Here is a 23,422-nt window from a genome sequence, read left to right as displayed (position 1 = left end):
TCACACCTACACACAAACACACAAACTGAGAGGCACTTTAATCCTTGCTGTTTCTCTTCCTGTCTGTGCTTCTAATCAGTGTTGGCGCACTGCTCTCATTGGGACTTTGGGTCAGTTGGAAGATACACACATATTGTGCAGAACTATGATATTGACCACTTCCCGTTTCATGCAACCTGGGCCAGTTCACTTTGTCCGCATCTTACCTGCGATATGTGACTCCTGTAGTGTGTACCGAGTTTCTGTCAGATCAGCACGGATCAACTGCGCGGTATAGCTGTGATGCAGCTGTTTACTCTGTAAATTCAGAGGTTCTGTAACACAGTGGGCTTCAAGATAAACTTAGAAAAGTTAAATGGATAATGGAAATGGTATTCTAATGGTGTAAGCTTTCACTACATTAAGGCTTAGCTGTCATTATGAGAGGATATTCAGTGGCTTTAGCCACCATGATCCCTGCGAGCCAGCAGGCTCTTCTTGTCAGCTTGTTGAGATCTGCCACTGCCTTATTTCACAAATGGTGTGACCGGTTTGTGATACTGGCCTAAATAAAATGCTAAATAAATTTGATTCAAACCATCATACTGTAATATGATACTAAATTTTTTTTGCATTATTCACATTTTTGGGGGCTATGTACCTTTGTTCTGAGATTCCCCCAGGCTTCCATGTGCATAGCTGTGTGTTAGGCATCAAGACCCAAACACAAGTAGAGCACTTGACTTTGATAAGGCTGGGTACTTCATGAAAGGAAAAGTGGTTCCAAAGCAGCTTGCAAGAGCAGCAGCACCTGTTGACAGGTTAAAGCAACTTTAAAAGTATATCCTACAATCTGTCACATGTGTACCACTAAAACAGTTTGGTGGCCCCATGTACAACCTTTTTGGATGAACCCAAGGAGTAATTTTGTTTGCTTAATATGGCCCAGGTCTGTATTGTGACCTGAACATGAAGCAGAAAACTGTAAAAAGCAAGCGCATCTTTTTATCTTTAACGCAGAACAAATGAACCAATATACGAGTTTAAAAGCAACCTTAATTTCATTCCACTTTTCTAAATGTATTATCCACTGAGCAATTCAAAACAGAATGAACTCCTCAATTATGTCTGTGAAGGTTCTCAGTCATCCAGGTAATCGTAGTCAAAGGAGCTTGCAAAGAAAAGCGTCTGGACTTCTTTAAGTTGCTTGAAGACGTTTCGCCTCTCATCCGAGAAGCTTCTTCAGTTCTAAGGTCAAATGGTGGGGAGTCCCAGATTTAAACCTAGTGGGAGTATCCCCCCACAGAGGGACAAAAGGACCCCCTGATGATCCTCTAATCACCTGAGCCAAGATGTGAAAATGGGTGTGGGTCCCAATCAGCCAGGGTTTCGGGTGAGCTCATTGTGAAACCTGGCCCCACCTTATCATGCTACATAGGGAATGACAATGGCAGACACAACAACATTGTCATCCCCTATGTAGCCGATGTATCAGAAAAATTCAGGAGAGTTTTCTCCAAGCACAACATCCCAGTGTATTTCAGACCCAGCAACACGCTCAGACAAAAACTGGTTCACCCGAAAGACAAAACTCCAAAACACAAACTTAACAATGTGGTGTATGCTGTACAGTGCAGCGAGGAATGCCCAGACCTCTACATTGGAGAGACCAAACAGCCACTTCACAAGCGCATGGCACAACACAGAAGAGCCACCTCCACAGGACAAGACTCAGCAGTCCATCTGCATCTTAAAGATAAAGGACACTCTTTCCAGGATGCCAATGTTCACATTTTGGACAGAGAGGACAGATGGTTTGAAAGAGTGAAAGAAGCCATCTATGTCCACTGTGAGCGACCATCTTTGAACAGAGGCGGTGGTTTACGACACCAACTGTCTGCCATCTATAATCCAGTTTTGAGTTCCCTCCCCAGACGCCTTAACACCCACTCACATCCTGGGCCATCTGATCTCAGGAATTCGCATGATAAGGTGGGGCCAGGTTTCACAATGAACTCACCCGAAACCCTGGCTGATTGGGACCCACACCCAGTTTCACACCTTGGCTCAGGCGATTAGAGGATCATCAGGGGGTCCTTTTGTCCCTCTGTGGGGGGAAACTCCCACGGGGTTTAAATCTGGGACTCTCCACCATTTGACCTTAGAACTGAAGAAGACTCTCGGATGAGAGGTGAAACCTTTTCAAGCAACTTAAAGAAGTCCAGACGCTTTTCTTTGCAATCTCCTCCTCAATTATGTTATATCTGAGAGATTGCTTCTGTCACTTCCAACTTCCCTTTTTTTTTTTTTCTGTCGCCTAAGGAAAAATACATTAACATACTAAGAAAGGAAACTAATATTGGTATCTGTGCTGTAATGTAACAAAGCACCAAAGTGGTTTTGGGGCAAATAATATCCTTTAGAGAGGAAAAGTAAAAATGGATTTAATCTATAGTGCAAGACGGCATAATCATTGCACTAATAATTCTTCATAAACTCTCTATTGACTGCTCATTTTTCAAACTAAAGGAAATAAAAGAATGGAGCTATGCTATCTCAGCGGGCTGTGCTTTAGAGATAGTGCTGGATTTAAAACTACAAAGGAATTTAGCCAAGTATACCACAGATATCAAGTATGCCACAGTTAAACATCACACACTGGATATTTCGCTGTCATTTTTATCTCTAACAGCCCGTCCTCCGGCAGACAGGAAGTGGCCTGGTTCTGTCGAGGGTGCAGAACATGACAGAACACCTGCCCTTCTTTCTCCCTGGTGTCACACCCATTATGGTCCCTTCATCAACAACCCGGTGCCAGTCACTAATGTCCCTTCATCGCCGAGCTGCCAACATACAAACAAACCATGATTTAATGACCCATGACATCACATCTGTTTGTGTGTGGGGGTCTGAAAGTGTGGCAAACACAATTAATAAAGATGGATTCTTCTGTCACTTGGACGGCGCAGTATTTCTTTGTCTTCCTTGTTATCACCGCATGTGTCTTTGTGGGCGCAAGACAAAGTGAGACATCTTCTTTTATATTGAGTGACCAAATTAACAACCTTTACAATGAAGATGACTTTGAGGTATGTTTGCCATAGTGCCGGCCAAGACACTGGAACATGGAGCATACATTATACATTGGCCCATTAAGGCATATTAAATGTATATTAAAAATTTCACACGTGAATAGGTCCCGCGCATATGATTGATGCTTCTCATACTGTGCATGGAGCTATGTCTCAGTAAGAGCAATGATGATTGGCTGCCATATAATGGGTTTTCATAGGCAAATGACTAATGTCTTGAGCAGTCAGGAAAAGTTTTAGCAAGGAGGTACTTGTGTGTCTGTGTGGAAGCACAAAGACACACTTTTGTGTGTGCGTTTGTTTCTTCTCTTTTTTTTTGTGGTACGCACAGGAGCAAGTTAGAGTGGACTTTGTCTCTCTCTCTCTCTCTCTCTCTGCTTGTGTGTGTGTGTTAGCTCTGGCATTAATGAAGCCCATTTCCACGGCTAGTTTAATGGCAGCCTATACAGTCACAGGGAGACAGAGAGAGATTAGTTCCATTTATTGATGTTAAAAGGGTTTGGACATTTTAATAGATGGAAATTAAAATAAAAGATAGCAAGTGAAGCACAGCAGCATATGTATTCTGCTGTTATGATCTCACGCACCTGCTGTGAGACACGCTTGGCCTCATGACTGACCACAAATGAAAGCTTACACACACACACACACTATTATAGTTCAAAATTAATTAAGGGCTTCGTCACCATTCTTCACTGTTCGTGTGCCAAGGCATCGGTAACTGAGGCCAATCAACGTTTGAAACTGAGTGAAATATCTGTTCATGTGTTTCCATCAGGCAGACAATTTTGAGTGCCAAAGCAGGGTGCACTTTTTAAATTTTTAATAAAATTTACAGCCATTAAAAACCATTTCACAGCCCAGTATATTGAGAAAAAGTGAAGGGGCCTAACTGCTTTCTCAGTTCATTGCAAATAACATTATTCGTCCCAGTCAGCACTTTGAACTTTGTTTTATTCAGATTGTATGATTTTATATACACCTCCCCATTCCAGGCTCCAAAGCATTCTCATTCTGCCTCTCCTTGTCCATAACTTAAGCTCAACAGAAAAATGTTATTGAAGGTTCATACACAACTTATGGACTTAATGTCTACACTTTACTGCTGGGATATTCTGTACTTTCATTCCCCGTTATTACTTTGGCAGCAAACCCCTGTATATCAATGCACAGTAAAATTTTATGTAAAGTTTGTTGCTGTCTTGATCAAATAAATGATAACCTTAAACATCCCGTGATTTCATACAAATATTGGCAGAAATTCAGAAATTTCTCCACTCTTTCTGCAGGATACCAGTTTAACCTTTGCTTTTATATAGAAATATAACCAGAATGTAACAAGTTGGAAACCTGCTGAGATGCAAAGAGACACTGACTCAATCAGATTGCAACATGCTGGGAATTTGTCGGCATTTCTAAATTAGTGATTATTTGCAAACCTTCACCAATATGTCTGAGACCGATTACTCAGTGTTAGTCGAACCACAGGGTTTGAAGACAGGTTGCCTCCTGCCAATCATCAGGAGGTCGAGGGTGTCGCGCACTAAATTTCAATGCAATCACCAATTTTCCTATTTGCAAGGAGGCTGCCATCTTAGTTATCCTCAAGTGTGACGGAGCTTTTGGCAAGAATGTTATCTGTTCTCTGGTCTCTCATTAAAAGATGAGGTAAACCTGAAGAAGCCTAGGAGGCATTAAAGAATTACAGCTTTTTGTCCAGCTTTGTCGACTCTTGCACCCAAAGCACTGCCATTAGAATTCTTTTTGTATTTCTGGTTTTAGCAAATTTACAAACAACATTGGAATGATGATTTATGGACGTTATTTGGAAGAAAACAAAGAATGAAATTATTCTTTTTTCAACCTCCCTCCAGACTGCTTCGCCATTTATATACCTCTGAGCACTGAAAGTTTATGCTGAAAATGTATGACAAAAAACTTAATTACAGAGTGAGACTGACAAAGGCTTTGCAGGTCTCAAATGACAGACACAAACTAATTACCTGAAGATTCAAATGCTACATTTAGCATGAATATACAGCACATAGACCATAAAATTGCGTGCCACAGACGGCTCAATTATACAAATGAGATGAAATACAGGTCTCAGTGGAAATGGGAGAGAAAAAAATGAGCGATGAAGAGATATATGCTTGGTGTGCCACTCTTTAACATTCTGCAGAGCTGTATATAGGTTCAAGTGTTTTAAACATTAATATCTTAGACGTGCCCTTAGGGACAACTCAGAAGTGTGACCTTCGAAGATAGGTGGCTTTGCTTTCCTTGTTAAATGAGCCTATTCTTAGTCCTTTAATGAAAAATCTCTCAACAGCTTTACCTGAAGTATATGTCGCAATAAGTAGCAAGTGGAAAAGTTAAATTAGATGGCAAACTATGAGTTTGCTCTGAGAACTTGAGGAATAGGTGCTTGTACCCTGAAATACGGTGGCCCTGAGGGGCCAAACGGACTGCATCTTAAAACAAGGGGAAAAAACACAGAAATAGGAAAAAAAAGAGATTTCAAAAAGCACAAGGGAAGTGTTTCTGGGGAGACAATAACCCGACGGACCAGCTGCAGGAACCCAAAACATGCTAGTTGTGTTTTATCATGATTCATATAATACTGATGACGAATTTTTAGGCTCATTGTTAGGCTAACACACTTACCTCTCATCTTTTCTTTCCTCACAAAACCGATAGAGCCTCCACTTCTTTTAAGTGTCTCCCAGCGCAATTGTTAGCATATTTTGGTTCCTGCAGCTGGTCTGTCGGGTTATTGTCTCCCCAGAAACACTATCCTTGTGCTTTTGGAACTCTCTTTTTTCCTATTTCAGTTGTCGTTTTTCCTATTTCCATAGTGTTTTGTGTGCTTTTGCATCGTTTTTCTTATTGCTGGTGTTTTCTTAAATGGCAGTCTGTTTGGCCTCTCAGGGCCACCATACTGAAATCCTAAATGTTACGAATTTACAGTGGAAAAGCATCACCGTGTTCACGCATACAGCAGGACACGTGTGAGGCCCAGCTGTTACTGCAGCGGTGCGCTGTCATCTGTGTTGTCTGCTTTGCCCTCCAGCAGTGAGTGTACATTATTTGTATTTCTAATGAGTATGTACATGTACTGCATTTTATATGCGTGATTGTGTGTGTGTGCCTGAAAGTGTACGCGTTAATGACCTGAGACGGGGCAGTCAGTCATCCTTACCATCTGTTGGTATTGGCATATAACCCATCTGGTCAAGCACAGACAGATGAATCATCTAGTTGGCTTCCAGACCCAAACTTCACCTTATGCTGCATCTCATATCAAGTCAGCATCTACAGCTCAGTGAACTTTGATTTTTTTTTTTACGGTTCTCCGTGCGGGCTAACGTAGAGGTCAACTGCTGCTTTTATCTATTTCAGATAAAGACTTCATATAGATCAAAGTGCACAACATGAACGTACTAAATGGGAAACCGTTTCATTAGATGCAAACAGAAAATGTTGAGCAACAGTTTAGCCTACAGACAGATCTCAGTTCCTCTTTAATACGAATATAAGTCAAGAAGACACACACTTTGGTGCCGATCTGGCTCAGTGCGCTGAGCAGGTGACCACATGTCATACGGCTGAGAGCGGCCGGCCCAGGTTCGAGTCCAACCTGCATGTCTTCCCCCGCTTTCCTGTCTTTTCCTCAGTGTGTCTATATCAAATAGAGCAAAAAAGAAGATGTGTTGTTAGTTTAAATGTCACAAGCTACACACACACTAATCCAAAACCAGAATCAGTGGTTTGTGCTCCTCTCACACTATGGAAAACAGTGGTTGGAGGCGTTGGCATGACCAAAACTGCAAAACTTGCAGCCCTGTTGATTTTGAAATGGTTGCTTCAAAGATGGAGACCGGGTGTGCAACCGTGCACAGTCAGCTGCCGACCTCCAGGTGACTTGTTTTGTCAAAAGAGCAAAAATACTGCTATCAGTTTTCCATTGTTACCAATTGAAAAGGGTCAATTTGGTGATTATATGAGACCTGATTGTGATAATACAGTGATTAACTGTTATCGCAAAAATCATAGATCTTTTGCTGTCTGTTTGAAATCTGTAGCCGTCTACACAGAAATTCATATTCACTACTTACAGTCAGTCCAGCCAGAATTTAGATTTGAAACAGAATTTTTCATTCTGCTTCTCCCTGTCCATAAATTAGGCTGAGCAGCAAACTAGACTCACACCCAACTTTTGTCTCCAAAACTTTGTCTCAAGCACTAGCCCTTCTATGAAGAATAAAACTCTGTCTTTCTGTCTTTAATTAAATTATGGTACAGCTTACATAATATTGTACAGAACATCATTGCCTAGATAGACACAGCTACTACAGGATGGTGAATTAACTCCAAAATAGTTCTTGTGGACCCCGATTGTACAGAGACAGGTTGACTCCCACCAGGTGACCTGCACAACCGCCTTATGATTGAAACTGGTCAAGCAGAGATTGGGGGTATGGCACACTCAACCTCTGGGACCTGTTAGTCACCAAAACTACTTGTAATTGGTTGAATTGAGTAGAATCTCCACCATCTGCCTCAAACACAACATTTTTACCAACAAAGATTTTTACATCACCTGATTACATAACTGACCGTCAGTGAATGTGTCAATTATTTTATAACTCAGAGCATAAAAGTTACAAAGCCAGACATCAGATTGAATCGTGTTGTGTAGTACATCACAAATTTTTATCTAAATTAAAGTTTTTATAATTCTGTATTTCTCACATGTAAAATGAATTATAAAAACTTCTTCTTTTTTTAATTTGATGGTTATGGCTTAAAGCTCAATCTCAGTATTTTATTTTCACTTTGTGTATGACAGTTAAAGAAGTGTAACTACAATCATGGGGAACACTGCAGATCTCTCCTGACAACCTTCAAAACACAGGGTTTTTGCTCAAAACACTGGCTGTTCACAGAGTGCTGTGTCAAAGTTGCACAAGCAACAGGAATGAATGCAGCCTTGAGAGGATTGAGATGGGTTCTGGAGTCTGGGAGAAGAGTAAGGAGGCATAAAATCTAGTGTGTTTGAGGTCCAGCATGAAGGTTCCATGATGATCCGGGATGCCATGTCATCTGCTGCTGTTGGTGCCGGGTGATTTGTTCTGTTTTTTGTGAGTCCAAAGTCAATGCAACATCAACCAGGAGAGCACTTCCTGCTTCCATCTGCTGACAAACTTAGCTTAGCACCTGCTCACAGAGCCAAAACTGCTGCCAAATGGTTTGCTAACCGTATCATTACTGCGCTTGAATGGCCAGCCAACTCGCCTGACCTGAAAAATACAGAGAAACTGTGGGTGATTCACAAGAGGCGAACTAGAAATACCCGAGTATGATGAGCTGAAGACCACTACTAAACAACCTGGGCTTCAACAACACCTCTGCACTACCACAAAGTGGTCACTTCCATGCCACATCTTGTTAAAGTAACCCCAACCAAGAATTTAGTATAAAAAATAAAACATAACCAGACAAGAAGTTAGAAAAATCTGTACTGCAAATCCTTTTCTTGTAGTTGATCTTTCACTATCACATTTAAAACTAAGAGCTGTATATAAGCCAAAATCATCAAAATTTTATCTGTGATGATTATCTGAAAGTTTACCTGATTTTAATTAATTGACAAAAAAAATTCAAAGGCACTAGAACAGGAGTGTCAAATATAAGACCCGGACACAAAGGTTTTACTTTTAACTGTATTTTCAAACGTTTTACAGCTTTTACGAGTGATAATAACCTCTCCCATGTCCACTCATATTACACTAAATAATTAAGTTGTAAATTTCTGTATTTTATACATTTACTTGTTACGATGTAAGCCCAAAGAGTCATGCTGACATATTTCTTTCATTTACAACAGCATGTATTTATTATGTACAAAAAGTGAGATGTACTGTGGAAATTGTGCTTCTTTTTCTTATATTAAGATATCTCATTGATTACATGTATAGTTAGAGGGGAGATTCACTAGTCCGGCCCACATAGGATCAAAGTGGGCTGTATGTTGCCCGTGATGTGAAATGAGTTTGACATCCCTGCACTGGAATATCCTTGATCAGTATGTGGCTGGTGGGCACAGAGGGGATGTGGATTTCTACAGGCTGCTAAAGATGATGGTTCTCATCTCATCATGGACATGCTGCTGTTTTTCACCAATATTTTATGTCCTATATGTAGTCCTCTTTTCTTGTTTTCATGGCGAGGTTTTTTTAATTGTGTTTTAATATTAGCCACACCAGAATGCGAGGTCACAAGCAAACACAGAAGGGAGAAGGCCAGTGGCTACAAATTAACTTAAAGTATATCTGAGATAATCTTGACTAAGACCCACAATACACCAGACAGTATGACCAAGGGCATCTAGGAAAAGAAGAGAGAACACGATGAGAATTTCTTCTTTGGTATTACCTTGAGTGCCAATTAAACAGAAAAAAAAAAAACTCTTGTCAAGAAAACCTCTTCAGATTTCATTTGAAAATAGCCTATCTTGGAAGCGCCATTCACTATTCATTGATTCAGGTCTTGCTGTAGGTTTTCTACACACAGTGCATAAAAGAAAAACGGATGATTGCAGACAAGAGTTGACACACGACTGACCCGTCTGTCTGAGCCCGCCGGTGTTGTCCTGCTTGCTGTGGCATATGGCCGTTCATATAAAACTCCCTTGACAGAACCTTGATCAATAAACATGTGGCCCTGCCTTCAAACATCGCATATCAGGCATTACGGATGGATAGCCTAGTGTTTGCCATGTCTTAGTCAGAAAAGACATTTATTTGCTGGATCAGTTTGTGAAGCAGTTGTTTGATAAACATTTCAATATGGGAGTGATAAATGTGCCATACTGCCTAGCCAACCAGTTGCATCTGTGAATCTGGCACAAGTGCAATCCGAGGTTTATGCTTTGGCTTCTGTCTTTATTCCTCTAACACTGTTTTGTCTCCGACACTCTGTCAACCGCCTAATTTTTTTTCCCCGGTCTTCTGTTGGTTCTCACGCTTTGGATCCCTTTTGAACAATTTCTCCAACCTCCCACTTCTCTCTTTTCCTGCTGTTTCCTCTCCCTCCTTCAAAAAGAAAAGTTGTCTCCAAGCTGTATTTCTTTATCCCAGTGTCCTTCTTGCTCCTGTATCGTTGCAAGTCTTCTTTTTTACTCTCTTGCTCGAAGCTCTCGTGGTCTCATTCAGCGCATACCAATAAATATCAGAGGGCATGAAACTTTCATGTTATCTGTGTATTTGTGTTGGGGTTATTTTATGTGTGTGTGTTTGTACTTTAAGGGTTGTTTTTTATTGATGTAACGCACACAAAAGAAAATGAAGGTAATTTTTATGTATCGGTGTATCAATCTGCTCCACTTTTAATTTCCTATAGATTCTCATTCTAGTTTAAACTGCCACAAACCAGTGATCGTATATTTTTTTAATCACTTCTGCAGCCCTTGAGTCTTTCATGTATGACTCAGCATCACAGTAAACACGATGTTATTTGTTTCCTTTGCCTCTGCAGGAATCCCCCTGTTTAGTCCTGAATTAATCCTGTTCAGTAATTGGCTGTGCCTCCCATGGAGAAGTGAACCATAACCCAACTTCAAACGCAATAATCGCAACGACAGCATCAGTGGGTGGTTGTCTGTGTATGTGGGGGAATGGGCGTGTGCATGTGTGTGCTTCGCTGCTATCTACCCTTGCCCCTGGTGACAGAATGTAAGGCAGAGAGGAAAAAGGGAGAACCTCAGCCCTGTCACTGGGGGGATGCTTATCACACTGGTCCAGGAGACAGACACGGACGCAAAAAGATGCACGGGTGTTGGTGCATACATAGGTGACACAAAAAACACAGTGGGAATGCACTTGGACTCTTAAAATGGGTACAAGCTGACAATTTGGCAACTGTAAATCGTTAATGGAACTGTTAATTTATCTAAAGAGTGCAGTCTTGTCTTTTTTCATTGAAGGTGTCATCTTGGGATCAGTATTTTTACAGTCTTTAAGACTCAGAGGTAGACAGTGTCAGATTAGAATAAGAGTTAAATTAATCATCAGTAGCAGCCATACTCAGGTGCATGTTGTCATGTTTCTCTCCTGTGCACAGCTGTTCCTATTTCCCCAGGTTAGAGTGAAGGGTCTTAGGCCAATCCTCTGAGGCATAAAAGAGATATCACACCGCTGATAACACATTAGCCTTCACTTCCTCCACTTGCCCCTCATATGCCCCCCCCCCCACACCGGGCCCTGTCCTATTTTTCCATCTCCTCTTCAATATTCCATTCTCTGACCTATGCCTGTCTGATTTCCACTTCTCAGCTGTCTTCTCCACTCCTCTTCTACTCCGACTGCTCCTCCTCCTCCTTCTTCTTCTTCTCTCCCCCCAATAATACTCTTCATCCTTCTTGAGTGATAGGAGCAAGACAGAGACACGGTGAGAGGAGGGAAGACAGGAGAGAAGTCACTTCATCAACCACAGTCTGATAATTCATCAGCAGCTGTTTAGCGTGCTGCTACTTTGTCTTCATTAGCTGGCCCTGCTCTCCCTTCATTCAAAAGTCATTAGTGAAGTTATCAAAAATCCCACATTTTGTCCATGTACCCTTGTTGCCCTTTTCAGCTTCTCGTTTTGGAGATACAAACTTGTCTCTTTCTGCTGTTTTGATATGATCAACTTTCTGCTGCATGTGATTAAAGATGCAGGAAATTACTGTCTACTTTCTGTCCAAAACTTGCAGAAATAGACTTTTGAGTTAAGATTTTTTTTTTTATTGAGGAAATATCAAAATGAGCCACATTAACCAATAGACATGACTTAACTATATAACAATATTCTATCCAGAATAGATTGATTGCTCCTGAACAAAATGAAAATGGCTCTATTTGAAATGAAGTAATTTCTACCGTGGATTTATTCAACAGCTTATCAGATGAGGATGGAATATGATGTTTGGTACAGTGCTAATGGAGCAGGTGTTGCAGATATGTGGAATGGCTTGGTTCGGAGTTTTGATTTTTCTTTTCTTATCCTTTTTTCCACAGATAACTACTGGAATGCAGCATCGTTCACGACTCCATCATCCTACCTGCACTTTGCCACCTTTCATGGTGAGACCAGCGCTGACATCTCCTTCTATTTCAAGACAAGCGCGGCCTATGGCGTCTTTCTGGAAAACTTGGGCAACACTGACTTCATTCGCTTGGAGCTCAAATGTAAGATTGTTTTGAATGATTCGGTGTGTGCACAAGAGCCATTCCTCTGTCTTTATCTCACTTTTTCCCTCTCTTACCCTGCCTTTTTCTCTACCCTAGTGTGAGATTTATTCCAGCAGTCCGTCTGATAATGTCGGGTGTAACCTGTCACGCACACACACACACATAGGCACAAAGGCTAATGCAGGCGCACACTCGAGCAACAGTCATTTACCTGCCTGATTACAGCACACGCTTTGTGTGATTGCATGAGAGAGCAATCATTTATTTAAGGTAATTGGTGTGTGCAATAATTATGTCCATTATGATCCTCTGTTTAACCAAATCAGCCATTTTCAGGGATGACACAACACAAGCTCTCTCACACGCATACACAAACACAATGTGTCTGTCTCTCTCTTTTATTCAATACATTTTTCACAAATAGAAGCAGAGCCCTTACAGCCTTTTGAAACACACAATCATACACCCACTTACAATGGGCAAATTCTATTTACTTCAGTGTTCAGTGTTTACTATCACACAGATATACAAAAGCTTTGCACCAGTATGACTTTCTTTTCTTTTCTTTTTCTTTTTTTTTTGCCTGTCCCATTTGGTTCTTTAGCCATCAGAATTGTTGTCTGAAGACCAACAAGGATACCCAATGGATTTACTTTGCCAAATGGATCATCGTGGCATTACCGTATTGGTCCATTTGGTCGACCTTTTGTCTTTATTGTTTATTATATTTTATTTTCAGATGTTACAGACGGGACAGACATGAGTGAGGGATAGGAAAGGGAGAAAGAAAGAGGAAGGAAAAGAAAAACAGAAGGGGAGAGGGACAGTGAGAAAGGGGGGGGGGGAGAAAAAAAATCTCCTGGATCACCTGTTGAGAGAAGAATAGAAAACAAGCAAAAAAAACAAAACAAAGCAACATACTAAACACAACACCATCGCATTAATCTAGCTAAGTGTAAACAGCAGTAAATACTGAATATTCAATGTTGTTGTGCAGCACGCAGGACAGACAGCGCAATGTGCTTTGAAGTAGCAGCCAAGAAAGGTGTAATTTAAGTCTATGAGCAGTGAACACCCGTGTGCACACCTGTGTGGATCAGCGCGCTTGTATTCAAATGGTTTCCACATGTAATGGTCTGCTAGAGGGTGTAGAGAGCCATAGCCCCGTCCCCCAGGGCATGAAGCAGGCATGGAGGAGATCCAGGCCCCAAACATCCAGAGGCTCCCAGAGCACGAGAGCCCAAAGAGGACCACCGGAGGGGCATCCGTGCCACCCTCATGGGAAGGGCTGAGGCTCCCCAGACGAGGCGTCACCCAGTAGCCACCGAGCAGAAGCTAGAGGGGGCTGCACCGGCGTGCCCGCTGGCTCTGCCGGCAGCCAGCTGTGCCAGAGTGAACAGAGCAGCAGGCCCAGAGGCCGGAGGCCCGAGGGCCCCCCGCACCCCGGAGGAGGCCTGACCGAGCAACAGGCACCAGGCCCTGCCAGGTAGCCACTGGGAGTGAGCCGGTACATACCTGAGTGCCCAGCCCCGGACACCAAGAACCACCAATGCACCGACCCCTAAGGGCATCAGTCACCGGCAGGGAGTGTGGTGAGGGGAGATAGGCCTTGGAGGGCCTGGGAGTTCCCAGAGAGGTGGAGTCTAAGATCCGACCTGACATATAGACACAGACAAACAGGCACACACAGACACAAACATGCATTCCCACCCTCATGCACACATATACAAACACTCAGCACTCACCCAATGTAAGGATTGACATAAATGGACATGTACACACAATCACACTCCCCAAACATACTCTATACCCCGGGTCCAGGTACCCTCGCCCCCAGAAGGGGAAACAGAACCCAGACCCAAGAGATGTTACCCTTCCCCCCGGGGTGGAGGCAAGCAGACCGTCCCAGGCTCCGCAGCAGCAGGGAGGCCAATCGAACAGCTAACATCTCCTCCCAGCCCCCCCGCCCCAATGGCTAGCAGAGAACGGGGATGTGTGAAGACCCCATACCTCCCTCCTCCCGCTCATGTGTAGTGTTGCTGCGTGTTGTTCTAAAGTGCATTTAAAACAAGGGAGACCATGGTGCTGCTGCCAGAGAGCAGCAGGTGTTAGCACGGCCACTCCCAAGAACCCTCAATGTCTACATGGATTTAAAATTGGGAGGTGGGCACCAGCGCCAGAGGTAGGTTTGAGTACACAGACCGTCCACTGGACGCCGTTAACGTGCCCACCCTCAAGGCCCTATATATATGTGTGTGTTATGAGAGTGTAAGTATGACTTTCTCATGTTTTAGAATCCATTCACAAACACACACAGTCATATATGTGGTGTGTTAAAATAAAACACACACACATTTTTAGCTGTTATAAAGTTGGAGGGTGAAATCAAAAGCTTAAGAATTTGAGATCTGTGATACTGTGCAAAAGTTCTGAGTCAACATTCGTTATATTTTGCTTCAAAGCCAGACTTTCTTGTTTTTCAGGTGGTCTTGAGCCATAGTTCTCGATGCTTTCTGAAGGTCTTTCAAAGGTTTTCATCCATCCATTCTCTTCCGCTTATATTTGTCAGGGTCGCGGGGGGGCTGGAGCCTATCCAAGCTACCATAAGGCGAGAGGCAGGGTATACCCTGGACAGGTTGCCAGTCTGTCACAGGGCTAAAACTTAGAGAGAGTAAACCATTCACACCTACGGGCAATTTAGAATTACCAGTTAATCTAACCCTACTAACTGCATGTCTTTGGACTGTGGGAGGAAGCCAGAGTATGCAGGGAGAACCCACGTAAACATGGGGAGAACATGCAAACTCCACACAGAAAGGCCAGGTGGTGGAATCAAACTCAGGACCTTCTTGCTGTGACTCAACTGTGCTAATCGGGGTGCCACCATGATGCCTCTGTGCCACCATGCTGCCTGAAGGGCTTTCAAAAGTTTTCTTGGCTGGCTGTTTTTTCACTCATTTTCAGTCCAGTCCTTGTAAATGATAATTTTCAGCAAAATATTTTTTGTTAGTTAAATCACTTAAGACTGGCCAGTGAATTCTTCAAGCACAAAAAAGCCCCTAACCTTAAGGCTGAACCATTGTTGTGTCTACAAACAACAGACAACTTAACAGAAAACCAATTTTAAATTCTGTCCTGTCTTTTGTTACTAGCAGCCTGTTGCAGGAAAAAAAACAAAAAACAAAACATAATTTGTTCCCATTTCTTTAGTTGGATCTATAAAAATTGGCAAAGATAACACAGTTTGACAGGCATAAAATAGTATTTTTGTAACAACAAGGTGATTCCCAAAAAGCTATAATCCAAAAACTTGACACATCTCAGCATGGTGTGTAGCTTGTACTGAAAATGTGATGAGACTGAAGAAATAGAAGAGAAAAGATGAAGTGGCAGGCCTGAAAAGAACTATCTATGCCAGATGAACAGTTATGTCCTTAACAAATAGGTACAACAGTTAGGTGTACCTCTCTCAGGTACAACCACGTGTAAAACACAGTGTGATGGTTTGGGGCTTCATTTCTGTTATGTGACGGCTGTGGTCAGGCAGAAAAAGAACCCAAAGTGCAGACTCCGGAGACAGACGTGAACTCAAAAAAGGTAACAAAACTGAGACTCCAAAAACCAAACTCAGGCAAGCACACAGCATAGTAAACGGTAGATCACAACACGGACACAGAGAAACACAGGGCTCAAATACACAGAGGGAGCAATCAGGGAATGAGTAACAGGAGGGAAACACAGCTGGGGAAAATCAGGCCTAACGACACAAAGGAAGCACAACCAGACGCAATTACACGAGACAAGGACTTTCAAAGTAAAACAGGAAACATAACACAGACTGAACTTACAGACACAGACTCACAGGCAGGCACTACAACAGAGGGAACAGAGACGTGGGACCAGGGCAGGCACAGAGACATAAACCATAAGACAGAACTCTAACAAAGAAACCAAAGACTAGAAATCATAAATAATATAATAAACTCAAAACCCTGGGTTAACGACCCAGGCATCCTAACAATTTCAGCCATTTCAACTTGTGCTGTAGGGGATTAAGCCAAAATTCATGCAATTATGAATGGAGAAAAGTCTTTTCAGGTTGGCAACAGCTTCATTTTTCAGTATGTCATTGAGCCTAAACACACTGCCACTGCTTGATAGAAAAAAAAACATAGAATGCAACACATTAGTTCTGAATTGGTCCTCCAGAGCCCAGACCTCAATGTTAGTGAGGCAGTGAGTGATCATTTTTACAGAAAATAAACAAAAAGAAGCCAACATCCAAAGAAGAGCTTTAATTGTCCTTCAAGAAGCCTGAACAGCTATCCGTTAAGTCTGCTTAAAAAAAAATTACAAGAAAGTTTAGTGTAGTGGTAAATGTTCCCCCTGCACATTGTGACATGCTGGGCAAATTCAGCATATTAAGCTGCTGACATAACAGAACAGTGCAGATGTTTCATATGCCCTGAATATTGTTCTCTGCAGTGGAACAAAAGCCTGGCCAGAAAACCAAAACAATCATAAAATCTTTTACAGTAAAAACTAAAATAAATTAATTGATTAAATAAAACCTATTTTCATGCTTGCAGAACTGCTAAGAAAAAGATGCAACTTTTTGACAAATTGTGTTTGAACAAAGCTCAATTTATTACAAATTCTGGTTCCTCTGGTGGAAATTCAGGTCAAGAGATCAGTTCTGTCACTGGCTTTTATTGTGGATTACAAGATAAAGTGGAAAAAGTTTTAAATCTTGGTTATAATACAGAAAAAAACAAGCAATCAAGTTAAAATTTGATCCAGCACTAACCTTGGCGAATATACAAGACTGTCTGTCCTGAGCTTTCTGTGGTAGCAGTAGTTTTATAGAAGTATAGCAGAAGTGTAGCTGTAACTTTTCAGCCAATATTGGGTGAAGACCATGTAGAAGATTTCAGGAGACAGACAGTTACTCTAGAGAGCTGTATAGGGCCGTATAAGGTCCTTAACCCATTAGCAGGAATGGGTATCTTCTCCTTTGTGCAAGCAGAAGGATGATGAATACTGCCAGAACCCTGCAAATTGATCTCCAGCAGGCCATTGGTGTAAATGTTTCTGACCAAGCAATCAGAGACAAACTTCTTGAGGGCGGGTTGTCCTTTAGTAGGCCTTATGCTCACTGCCCAGTACCACTGAGTCCGGCTGGCATTTGCCATAAAATATCAGAATTGGCAGCTCCACCACTGGCACCCTTTGTTTTTCACACAACAGAGCAGGTTCAGCTGAGCACATGTGACAGATGCAAAAATCTGGAAAAGCTATGGAGAACATTATGCTGCCTGTAACATTGTTCATCATGACTGGTTTGGTTTTGGATCAGTGTTGGTCGTGGGAGGCATATCCATGGAGGGACACACAGACCTCAGCAGGCTAAACAAAGGCACCCTGATTGCCATTAGTTATCAGAATTAAATTCTTGGACCCACTGTTAGACACTACACTGGTGCAGTGGGTTCTGGCTTCCTCCTGATGCACGACATTGCCCGGCATCATGTGGCGAGAGTAGGCAGCTCCTGGAGGCTGAGAATGCATACTACCTGTCAGGTTGTACCTAAGATTCTCCAGGAGTTCTGTGATGCCCTGGTCCAGACCATGGAGGAGTTCCTACAGGACACCGTCTGTGGTCTCATTAGGAGTATGCACCAACATTGTCAGGCATGCATACAACCACATAAGGGCAATAGAAACCAGTAGCATTTTGAGTTGCTGCAGTGACATTTTAGCTAAATGGACTGGCCTCCCAATCGTTTTCATTGTTCCTAACACATTAGCCAGTCTATATCAGTATCCATATCCAGCATGATTTTTTCCCCCCAATGAGATCTGATGTGTTCTTCTTAGGATCTGATGAAAGCCTTCCTTTAATTTTTTTGAGCAGTGTGTACATGTGTGTACATATATGAAAACAGATATCATTTTGTCAAACATTAAAGCTGGAACAAACAGACTGTGACAAAGAAGAGATAAACATTTAAAACATCAATCAATGGGGCAGCTTTGCCCAACCCTCATTTCACAGACTCTTAGTCCGCTCTGAGAGCTTTGATTGACGTGTCATGCAGCGGGTTTCTGTGATCATGTTCAGTGGGTCAAATTAAATTCCCCGCAGCCACAGTGGTGCCTTTCTGATCAAGAGTTTTAAAATCTAGGGCTTTTATTTAATCTCGAAGCTGCATTGTGAAACGGGTTCCTGGCACGGCATGGCGGTCGATTGATGACTAATTGCATTCATTGGGATTCATTGGGATTCAAAGGGATTTGAACATTTGGTGTCAAAAGCGCTTGCTGACCATTTCCTGCTGGTGCACCTGGCCCACCATTTTGTGTCAAAATGCCAACCAGTGAATAGACACAAAGTCGAATTTTGAGCCAAAGTGCTGTCTAAAGCCGTTACACTGAATGACATTATGTCAGCTAGTTTGCAGTCTAAGAGCTCCGTGAGCTTTTTTTCTATCCAAGTTCTTTCTTACACACAAATACTCATCTACAAAGAAAAAAAATCTATGTGCTGACACTATTCTGTACATTTGAGTGCTGAAAAATGCTCAAGGGGTTTGGTATTTGTTTTTTTCCAAATGCGTACTTCATAATACACACACACAGACACACACAGATACAGTAAATATGTGGTCTGTCACAGTTGCAGAGTGTGTGTGTGTGTGTGTGCTTGTGTGCGTGCTTGTGTCTCCTGAGGCTTTCAGAATGCCCCCACATCGATTTCCTCTCTCCTCTCTCTTGCTATCATCTTGCATTTTGCCCCACAGCACCCGTTTAGACACACAATCCAGAAATTACTCGCATGCACACTCACACACACATAAACACACACATAATCTTTGCCCTTTCGTTGGCGCAAAAAAACTCTATCTGCTGCAATCCAGTCAGGGCATGAAATGACTAGCATTAAGCTGGAATAGCATGGTTGTGCCATTCCAGGAGCCCAAAGCACATAAACACTCAGTGATACACACTTTAAACCCTTGGACAAAACACACATTACTGTGACCTCAGCAGGCTCAAAGACGCGAGGTGGACTCTATTCATTTTCCAATCTTAATAGGAAGAAATAGGCATAGGCACATTTGAGATTTATTCAGAATAACCTCGTAACTAGACTGAGAACAGATGGAGAGATCCCTATTAGAAAAAAATTGACTTGTGGGATGTTTTGTGCCAAATTTTATATTTTTAAAGGCTGCAGCTAAGAAATGTACTTTCCAGCTGGAGACATGTCCTTCCAAAACTGTAAAGTTGTCTGTTTTTCTTGTGAAGACTAGTCATTTACGGTTTACATATGGCGTATAGGAGTGTGCCGTGCCGCTTTTGTCACATGTCAGACTTGTTAAAGCAATATCTACTTAGGAGTAAGAATATTTTTTCAGCCTCTTCTTCAGAGCTCAGTCAAAAGTTAATCTTAATCTCACCATATCTGTTCTCTGCGCACGCTGAGAAGCTGTCGGCATTCTTTGTATTGCATGCACTTCCTTCTTTTGCTGATAAAAACTGCTTTTTTCTTTTCCCAGCCTTTAAGAAGTTTAAATCTCGCTTCAGCCTCTACAGCAGCAGGTTTGCTATGCCACTTAGGGTTGGCTCGCACTTAAACCGAGCCTCCATCCCCCAAAAAACACAAAAGGTCCAGCCCGTTCCAACGAACCCTCAAGTTAAGAAAAAAACACAGAGCCAAAGGCTAACAAAGCAAATGAGAGCAACAACAAAGAGTTTGCCAGTCTAACAGAAAAGCGATCGAAGAGATAATGCACTGCCAGCCTTCTGGACAAAAAAAAAAGATGAAGAACAGCAAAATTGAACCTCACATTAGACAAACGCACAAGCACACCCACACGAGCAGTGATCTTTCACACAAAGACGTTCAGTGGCTTTCACTATTTATCATCATTTGGTTGTGCTGTGCTGACGCATAATTTAAAACTCGGCTCTTTCGGCCTCCATATTAAAAGATTAATAGAAAAACAAATAGCAAAAATAAAAACCTAAGCGTGGCTTTTTGTCCTTTTTTTAGGCCAACGTGCAAAATGTAAGGACACAACACAAATATTACATTTACACACACACAAGCATTTACACTAGTTACATCCATCATCTATGCAAATAGATGAGGCGAGCTCTGTGCTCTGAGGGCACTTTAGTTTTATTCGCGCCCGTTGACAGGAGGTTGTAGGGCATACGTCTTGGTTTGCAGTGCCACTAAAACAACACACAAATGATCAAACACACACACGCATCTCATATATGACGTTCAGCATTGTTGTTGCAGCCTTACTAAAGCTTTGTTTCTGCTGGGGTATTGTGATGTATGTTTGGCCGTCTTTCACCATTTAAAATAACTGATGTCTCTCCTCCCTGCCCCGCGGACCTGTTCTGTGCATACAAACATCATTAATTCAGTATACTAAAGGCTGTCAGAGGCCTTATACTGCGTCTCTGTTTGTGTGTGTCTTTGCTGAGGTTGGTGTGTTTGTGTATTGCTGGCGTTTAAATGATGAAGCACTATTTTTTTCATGAAATTCATCTGATAGGTTAATGTACTCAGCACATTCAGGCTTTTGCTTGGATCATTTCATTAAATATTGTGTGCAAGAAAGGGTTCGAGGAAAAATGAAAGAAGGAAGAAATGATATAAGGGAGGCCAAAGTCACAGGTGGGTCTGTAAAGGCAAGAGAATAAACAGAAGCATAAAGAAACCACCGATGAAGGGAAAGTTTGAACCAAGCGAGCAAAGGGAAACATAAAAGAAAAAGGAGGGTACAAACAAGCAGGACAGGAAGGAATAAATGGAAATGGATAGATTTAATGTAGAAATGATACCAAAGGCCATGGAAGAGTCACTGAAAGATAAAGGATAATTAGATGAAAGCAATATGAAAAGGAGAAAAGGGCCAGAGACATTGATTAAACAAAGGAAAAGAAGTAAGCTCATTTCCCCATTGACTACAGTATAAATTTATTCACTCTTAATATCTGAGCCTAATGAAGCTATAATAGAATGGTAACATATCAAGCTATTTATCACCACTCGGGCTGCAGCACACTGGTGCCAGTACCAACCATATGCCACCATCCAGGATATAAAGCTTTTATACATCAGTCTCCAAACATTAAGGAAAAGTCCATTTGGGTTTTAATACGTCAATTCCGAATGATCTTTCCAGCAGCAAGTCTAAAAGAGTCCTTTAACATTTTGCTGAGGCATTCAGTTAGTTAACACATTGTCTTTTATTTACAAGGTAGAGAGACTTTGCAATTCTCCTCTATTTAAAAATGTGTATGTGATAAGGTTTATTATGTGTGACTTGTGGAGTCACACATACTCACAGAGTATCATTGTGCAGATGCAACATTGCAGACAGGTTCAAAGCAGGACCAGGCAGCGACACACAATGCAAAACAGCCAAAACTGAAATTTACTGAAGTCAGTCACACACAAAGGTGGTTCAGAAGCATCAATGAACGTTTTACCTGATCATGGCTATAAAAGGTAAACCGGTGCCCCCTCTTGGTCTACTGAGATAAATTAGACTATTAAACTGCAGAAAAGCACTAAAACTTTATGACAACCTACTGTCTCATGGACACACACAATCAAATCAACTCAGCTCAAGATAATGAAAAATTAATCTAGTAGATAAACAGGACCGTTTTGCACTGTTCGCTCTTTTTGTGTCTTCTTTCTATGGAACCTTTCCCTTCCTTTTTTTTTCACACACACCTTTCCTGACACGTCTTTCCAACTCTCAAGCAAAAGTAAGTCTAAAAAAACAGGGAAACTGCAGCAATATGACTTTGTCACAAAAAACCAACCGTTCCTGGCGGTTGGTGATATTAGGCCTGTGCAAAAGCTGTGAGCAGTCATGTAATGCAAAGCTGAAATCTATACAAGCCAAATGAGTGGCCTTGAAACAAATGAGCCATTAGATTAGAAATTTAATGCATATCTACCTACAAAGTGAACTACAGCAGAACAGGGGGTGCTGGATTTTATAAAGCTGTGAATTTTTTGGAATTTTTTCTTTCTGCAGCTCCTAAGGTGGTCTCCTTCTCCTTCGATGTCGGAAATGGACCAGTGGAGCTGATTGTGCATTCAGCTACATCCCTCAACGATGACCAGTGGCACCGTGTAATGGCTGAGCGTAACGTGAAAGAGGCTGTCCTTCAGCTGGACCAGACGTACAGGACATCCAGGCTTGCTCCCGCGCAGGGACACACACGGCTCGAGCTGTTCAGCCAGCTCTACGTGGGTAAGACGCACACCCTCGCTAGCACATCATCTAAACAACCCTCGTGTTCAAGAGCGACTCGTGTACACACATTTGATTGCAATTTGCACATTTAATATCCGCTTTGCGAAGGACGGACACTCACGCAACAATTATGAGCTCTTAAGTGCGGAAACCAAACACTCCAGCACACATCATCCACATAAATGTAATTGGATTCAACTGTTAATTAAAAAACTTTCTGTACTGTCTGTTTTGTTGCTTTTTTTTAAATAATGCTGTTGCCCTCAAATGCTGACAACCTCCATGAGAACGTCTGATTGTCTCACAAGTTAAAGATGTACCAGCTTTACTGGAAATCACAGCGTTTTCTCTTAAGCCAGCCACTGCTAATTAAGTTAATCCAAACACACACACACACACGCAGGTTTTACACTTAATGATAGGCACGCATCCTTGGAAACTCATCCATGTGAGCGAACAGACTTTTAATAAATTTAAACATGATTGGGTGTGAGGCCATGTTACTCACAGAGCTCATTTATTTAATATGTTAATACTGTAAATGTCTTTGCATTAAGATACTGTTGCATAGAGGGGATCAGCTATTGGATTTTCTCTGTCCCTGCATCCTTTAATTATGGATCAGTTATCAGATAGACAAAGCCTTTATTATCACAGAAGCTGTGCATAGCTATTGGGTAAAAGGTCAACCATCTATCTCTCCAGCGCAGTGCTTCTCGAGCTCATCAGGATTTCAAATGGAAGATTTGTCCAGTTTTCTCACTGCGCTTTCACTTCTCTGTCTCATTTCGTCTTTTGTGCTGAGCAGTCAATACGCTATAGA

The 23,422-nt window shown here is 41.9% G+C and overlaps 1 protein-coding gene across 2 annotated transcripts in view; it reads left to right on the top strand.

Annotated features, from left to right (window-relative positions):
• Positions 1-23,422, top strand: part of cntnap2a (contactin associated protein 2a) — a 409,241-nt gene that overhangs the window by 345,718 nt on the left and 40,101 nt on the right. For both annotated transcript variants that reach the window (XM_085287388.1, XM_085287389.1), the window contains exons 18-19: positions 12,131-12,301; positions 22,378-22,596. In XM_085287388.1, coding sequence (XP_085143514.1) covers positions 12,131-12,301; positions 22,378-22,596 — 390 coding nt within the window. The remainder of the gene's footprint in view (positions 1-12,130; positions 12,302-22,377; positions 22,597-23,422) is intronic.

The sequence above is a fragment of the Mchenga conophoros genome, linkage group LG9, assembly GCF_057382185.1.
Source record: "Mchenga conophoros isolate Kocher_MC1m ecotype Shallow Benthic linkage group LG9, M_conophoros_male_GT1.1, whole genome shotgun sequence".
NCBI lineage: Eukaryota > Metazoa > Chordata > Actinopteri > Cichliformes > Cichlidae > Mchenga > Mchenga conophoros.
This window is presented reverse-complemented; position numbering and strand designations above follow the sequence as displayed.